Source organism: Mauremys mutica, chromosome 8 (assembly GCF_020497125.1).
Source record: "Mauremys mutica isolate MM-2020 ecotype Southern chromosome 8, ASM2049712v1, whole genome shotgun sequence".
NCBI classification, from domain to species: Eukaryota; Metazoa; Chordata; order Testudines; family Geoemydidae; genus Mauremys; species Mauremys mutica.
The window spans coordinates 92,107,939-92,114,721 of record NC_059079.1 but is presented as its reverse complement, the minus strand read 5'-3'; the positions used below and the strand labels follow the sequence as shown (position 1 = coordinate 92,114,721).

General features: G+C 45.1%; 1 protein-coding gene across 1 annotated transcript; it reads right to left on the bottom strand.

Annotated features, from left to right (window-relative positions):
* Positions 1-369: 369 nt before the first annotated feature.
* MSX2 (msh homeobox 2) lies at positions 370-6,578 on the bottom strand. Its single transcript, XM_045026279.1, has 2 exons — positions 6,139-6,578; positions 370-2,193 (listed from the first exon to the last, which is right to left on the bottom strand). Exons 1-2 carry the CDS (start codon positions 6,488-6,490, stop codon positions 1,769-1,771), a joined length of 777 nt encoding a protein of 258 aa, XP_044882214.1. The 5' UTR covers positions 6,491-6,578; the 3' UTR covers positions 370-1,768.
* Positions 6,579-6,783: the final 205 nt, after the last annotated feature.

Sequence of the window (6,783 nt, the reverse complement as noted above, 5' to 3'; positions counted from 1 at the left end):
GAGTTATTAAAAACAAGAACTCGCAGGTTAGGCTTTCGATTGTGAATGTTTGGCTCTCAATTTCAACTCTGTGTGCCGCATACCTGGCCCTTTTTCACTTTAAGATTTATGGGGTGGGGAAAACGAATAATAAAGGCAACTTAAAGAGAAGCGCTGATTACTTCTTTGATCGTGACCCAGGACAGACAACCAGAGCGAAAAGTTATCTTTAAATAACTGCGAAAACTGACAAACCCAGACACAATTAAACAAGGTTGGTTTTTTTTTAATTTAATTCGAAAGAGATAAGAAATAATAAATCTTCAATAAAATATATAAAATTGTACACGGCATCCCTTTCAAAGGGACTTTAATATAATGGGAGTGGAGAAGGGTGGAGGACTGAACTACAGTGGAAGACAACACATCCTGGAGTAGGTCAAAACTTTGTGGCTCTTTTTTTTTTTTCACAACATGCTTTTAAAACAAAATGCATCCAGGAGAAGTTCTGCCTTCAGCGATCTGCATCCTCTATAGTAACTTTACCACAAAGTTCAGCGCTAGTAATATTAATAATAAAACAATAATGATTATAAGAAAAAGCCTGGGCCATATCGTGCCATTGGTTTGTAAGCAGAACTCCCCCCGGTGAAATCCAGGAAAGGAGATCAGTTTGCAGAGCAGTGGCATCCTATTGTCCCATATGTTTCTTTTTGGTACCTGAATCTATTGGTGTTTTCAATAAATGCTTAAGCATGATTCACTATATTGGCATTCTTAACAAGGTGATTTTTTTAAAGCAAAAATTATTGCAAATAAAAAACAACTCTGCGTTATGGTTTGATAGTCCTTGCACACACACTACTGGGGGGGGGGAATAGCCCACCTCTTTTCTCCATATCTCCATCGTACGCGTCCACCCCGCCCCCTTCAAACAGCATCATAGAGCCAAGCATACATACACCTGGCTGTAGGTGAAATTATTAAACGCGCAAAGGAAGAAAAGATAAAGACAAAACTCTTTGCCTATAGCCCTCTCTGTGCGTCTCCGTTCCCCCACAGTGCTTTGAAAAAAAAATATTTAAGCGAGTTCTACAAAAAAAAGGGGAGGAGGGACTAAATGATCCGATAATGGGGTGGGTAAAGTTATTATAGACTTTACTCATTTAGGGGCCCGATCCTGCGGTCCAGGAATGCTCTTTGTTGCTTGGGCGCAGGGTGGCCCCGTTTGAAAATGCAGGAACTTGCTGCCTTTGGCCTCAGTCTGACTCTACTGGGGTCTACTGCCTATTTACAGTGAGTCTCTGTCTTCTAAGGTTTGTTTTAAAAACAAAGCTCGATGCTACCTTTCATCTCCTAAATATTAAGTGACAAGCCTTAAGATTCAGTTTGGGGAAGGAACCACTCCTACTTGAAAACAGGTCTTGGGCCTCCTAGGAAGGGGATAAGGAAACTATGCCTTGAAAATACAGGATTTATGGTTTACCGATTCCTGTGTCCCGTGTGCAGTATATAAAGAGAACTATATTGGTTTAATTGGATATGTTTTTACATTTTTCTTTCAGGGTCAGAGTCTGATTGCTCAGATCAAGCTGAGAGGAGACCCTGGCTGCCTTCCCAACCTGTAGCATACAGGCTGCTTTACTTTTCTAATGCAAACTCCTATACACTTGATATGGCACATAGAAGCCGGCAGAAACAATGACCAGAACTGGTTTTCTAGTGCGTTCTCGCAGTGGACAAGATCCGCCAGGAAGTCTATATCGCCGTTGCTTTCCTTTCGATCTTCTTAAGACAAGTGGTACATGCTATATCCGACAGGAGTAGCATAGAGTCCTACAGGTGGGATGGGAAGCACAGGTCTGTGAAAAGGATAAGATGGTCCATACAGTGAGGCCGCCTGGATGGGAGAGTTGATGGGGAAAGGTAGACTGAACCCAGAAGGCAACATGGGCTTTGCTGCCATTTTTAGCTTCTCTAACTCGGCCTCCTGCAGTCTCTTGGCCTTGGCCCTCCGGTTCTGGAACCAGATTTTGACCTGGGTCTCTGTGAGGTTGAGAGAGCTGGAGAATTCTGCTCTTTCTGCGATGGACAGATATTGTTTCTGGCGGAATTTGCGCTCCAAAGCCAGCAGCTGGGAAGTGGTGAAAGGGGTTCTGGGCTTCCTGTTAGTCTTGTGCTTCCTCAGTGTGCATGCGGTGGGACTCAGATGTCCTGGAAGGAAAGAAAAGGCCAGTTAAAAAAAAAAGAGGAGGAGGAATGCTTAAGAAAAAAAAGGGGGGAAGAAAACGAAGCTTGAGAGTATGTTTGGGATTTGTTTCGTTCGCACCCTCCTGGAGATAACCCCCAAATATGAAGTACTAAGAACATGACTTATAAGCGGTGCTTGAACTCATTGCTGTCTGGGTCGTGGGCTGTTTTATGGAGAAATCCCGGCCCCATTTTCCATAAGGCAGGTAGAGAAGCCCCCTTCCCCATAAGCCTTTAAGTGACAAAATCAACAAAAAGGAAACAACGTGTGAGGACCTCACGGGGTCCGACCACATAAATGCAGAGCACAGCGCAAACGTCTTAATAGCTTCGCTGAGCAAGAATTCCTAGGACCCTCTGTGTACACCGAAGTGTAACGTGTTATACAAGAAATACGTCCCCAGAAGTAAAATCTCTAGCAAGGGGCAGAAATAAATCCCCCATCATCACCACTCTCCAGGGACTTTTCCATTTTGGGCCAAACCCTTCAGTCCTAGTAGGCCTTTTGCCTGAGAGCTATAGAATGGGATCTGATAATATTCGTTGTGTTTGCTGACAGTGGGTGACCAGATGTCCCGATTTTATAGGGACAGTCCTGACATTTGGGGCTTTCTCTTATATAGGCACCTATTACCCGTCCCCCCCACACACACCAACACACCCCCTGTCCCGATTTTTCACACTTGCTGTCTGGTCACCCTGACACCTCTACCTGCTTCCACTGAAATAGGGGGTGGGAATTGGGCAGTTTTATTACTTTTAGATTATTCACAGCCCCTCTCACTCTGCCCCCCCCCAACAAACAATGAAAGAAAAGCACAGGAAGGAAAGAAGGCGAGTCCTTTTTCAACGTGTAGCTTTTATGACATCGGCTAATTAAAACCCCGTATAACTGCAGCATCTCTGGCCAATGCGAGATGTGGAATGTGTTACCTATCGTGTTCCATCGTAATCCGGGCCACATCATTTACATTGTCACTGATTTTTCTTAGAACACTTTGCATTTCAGTAATAACCTTTTGGGTTGAAAAGAATGACTAAGATGCGAGCAACCTGAAAACCTGGGACGCTTAATTGGCTTTAAATCGAAATATTTAACAGGGAGCTCGTTCTTCAGTGCGATATCGAAAATGAGAACCTGCCCTAAATGGCTGGTGCATTTTAGACACATTTTTGGCCCTATTTCATACACACTTGTCAGTGTTTGCGCACTCTGGTTGTTAATATATTTTTCCTTTGCCTCTTGCAATTTGTTTCAAAGGACGTTTTGAATTTTAAAATAGACTGGGCGATGAGTTTGAAATGCGTGTGTTGCAAAACAACCCCCCAAACTGTTCAACGTTTGAAAACGAAAAAGTAGAGGAAGAGAAGGATTGCCCAAAATAAAAGTCAACCTTAAATTCTTAATCCCTGGTCTGTCTACTGAAGAATTGGGGGCATTTTCATAACTATGCAGCCAGTGTGGGTATTTCGTGCAGTCCCAGAACTTCCTAAAACAACACAGTAAACATGGAATTGCTACGCTTAATATACTCCATTAGGGCTCATTTTAAAATGAAATTATGATTAGATGTTCCTATGAATTTGCTTCTTAGGAAAGATCTCCAAAGGCATGGTTAGACAAGGGGCTTCATACTTACGCCTTTTCCCTCCTTACAAAACATGTGAAGACTAAGAGGGTAGATGAAGGGTTTATCTCGAAATTGCAAACACAGAAATCAAAAGAAAGGTTTACTGCCAAATATCTGCAAACTTTAACCTATGTATCTTTCATCCTTTCGGCATCCTTTCAAAGAAGTCACCTGAGTGTAGCGGTGATAATAAACAGAGCACTAGAACACATTTCACTGTCTTTACTGTGGACCGTCTATGGTATTTGGTGAAATGGCTTATTTTAAAGGTATCACTTGGGCTTTTCACTAGATTTTCTGGAAAATCCTTGACACAGTCATCACCTGACTGCGTAATGCTACCTGTGCCAAAGAAACCAACCATGAAGTTTAAGCTACTCCTCTCTGGTCCCACTGATCACTCCCCCAACCAATTTTAAAATAACCTCTTTTAAATGCCAAGAGTGTGCAGGGACATGATCTATGTCATCTCTTGTAAGAACCCAGACAAAGTCACTGACCTACAGACAACCCTCTAAGACTTATCTAGTGTCGGGAGTCAGTAGTTATTTGACAGGGATAAGAGAGACTGGAGAGGAAGGGAACCCTCACTAATAAGGGTAGCAATCTCCAATTTTCATCATGGCTTAAGCCTTATTTTACCAAAACCTAGGACCCTCGTACAGGCAAAATTTCACGGAATAGTGAATTCCGTGAAAAGCCATGAATCTTTCTAAAGCCCAGTATGTACTTTCTGTGACATGTTAAAGTTATAGAATATTGTGACCTCTGAATCATTGGCCATTTTTAATAAAGCGAGGAAAAAAAGCTGGGAGCTCAGTGAATCTATGATCGTGGGAAGGAGACATGTGGAGGGGTGTCTAGGTAAAAACGTTAGGCCTTGTCTATTTCCAGGTCATCATTTGTTAGAAGCTGTATGCTATAACTAGTAAAATATAGAAAGAGCAACACACACACAAAAAGCGTTCTAGGGGTTTTGTTTAAGGTATTTTCATACCTTTCCCTAGCAAACCTGGGATACATAAAGATTGGGAGACTTTTTCTACACAAGAATGACGCAGGAGTATTAGTTTTTTCCCCCTTTTACACTGTTCTGTCTGTTGTCACACAATCTCTTCCGAACCTCCCAGACATCAGATTAATTTGGGGGATCAAAGAAAATTGAAGCTCCGAAAGTCAAGGAAAATACACAGGTACCGGAAAAGTGAAAGCTATAGCTTTGCTAAAACTTTCTTTTCGTGAGACTAGATTACAAACCGAACTTCTCCTCCCAGATAGTTAGACTAAGCAGATCACATCTGTTGGTGAAGCAGTTGTTAGATCAAAGCAAAGCAGCCCATTTTAATTTTTAACCCAAGCTCGAGGTGTATAGATCGATCTGTTATTACAGGTGCGTAACACCATTGGCTACTCTCTATGTGGGAAAGTGCGGAGCTGCATGGCCATTTAAAATATATTTTTGTCATACTAGGTCAGCTATATTCCTGAATTTAAAAAGGGGCCAGAACACTAACTCTAGAAAGGCGTGATGTGATCTAAGCGGGCTAGCTGCGAAGTTCAATGGAGAAATGCAGTGTCCACACACTGTTGTATAGCGACAGACGGAATTCCGCTCTGAAGAACTCGCCTCACCGAAGCCAGCGGCATGGCTTTACGCGCATTACTAGCCTGCGGATCGTGTGTCATTGGGGGTGTATGTGTGTGGAAACATCTCTAGTGAGCCTGGGGAGCGGATCCCGAAGACATGACAGAGTCCTCCCCAGTTTCACACACTTTAGGGCACTTAGCGGAGCCAGCTCGGATGGGTTCATTCATGCGCACAGTGTCAAACGAAGCGCTCGGGGAGCCAGTATCATACATAACAACACTGGAATTCGCCTTGGAAGCCACGCTCCGTCCAGTTCAATTTGCGATCTGATTTGAAAATCTCTACTGACAAATGCGGTATCTGGGAAATTGCTGCGGGGCTCCGGATCTTCACTTATACAGGCCAAAAAGCGTCTAGCCAGCCACCCTCCATCCAAATCTTACCGCTCAGAGACTCGTTCTTGGACGCGAAGAATAGATTAAATCAGGAAATAGCAGCCAGTTAGTTCCCAAAGGCAGAGTCAGCGCCCTCCCTGGAAGCTACGCGGTCATAGATCTGGTTTCATGCCCCAATACAGACCCTTCTCCCACGCGCACGACTCAGCCCCCAGACGCCGCATTTCTTAGACAACCCCCATCTGTTCTATTTAGCCCCGCTAGTGTCAGAGCCTCAGCTCCGGGCAGCACTCACTTGGTGGAGGGGAATATCTCCCGGCCTCTTGAATCCAGGAGCTGCCGTCTTCGGAATTCTCCGATTTCACCGACGAGGTTTCCAAGGTTTTTGTAAGCCCCCCGGGGCTGTGAGCTTCCCTGGCGCCGTGCCCTGGCAGCAGCAGGTTCCTGGAGGTGCCCAGGCCAGCTCCTTCCATGCCTCCCCCGCCGGGGGTGAGGGGCACCTCTTTGGAGGGCTTTTTGTCGGACATGAGCGCTTCCACGCTGAAAGGCAAACTGGAGACTTTGATCTTGTGATGATCCTCGGCACCAGGTGCTGGGCCCTCTTCATCCGAGGAGAAAACCTCCTTCGTCTTGGAAGGAGAAGACATCGCTGCGCACCCCCACCGATCCCTGTGCACTGCGCCTGGCACACACACACACACACACACACAGCTCTGCTCCAGTATCCCTCCGACTCCGTGCGGCTCCTACTACTCACTGCTCAGGGACCCGCCAGCTCCAGCCACTCAGCAATTTCCCGCCCCCCTCCTGCTTCTTTTTTTTTTTTTGGGTGCTCAGTTGTTTCCTCCTTTGGGAAGTTGAGTCAACCCAGCCGCGCCAATCAGAGCAGCCCTGGAGGATGACGCGAAGGTGGCGCTCTTGTGATTGGTTCTGAGAGGCT

Bases quoted from the DNA above. Each gene is read 5' to 3' on its own strand.
- MSX2 (XM_045026279.1), bottom strand. From the start codon at position 6,490: ATGTCTTCTCCTTCCAAGACGAAGGAGGTTTTCTCCTCGGATGAAGAG. The intron at 2,194-6,138 runs GTGAGTGCTGCC...CTTTCCTTCCAG, and splicing joins GAGATATTCCCCTCCACCAA to GACATCTGAGTCCCACCGCA.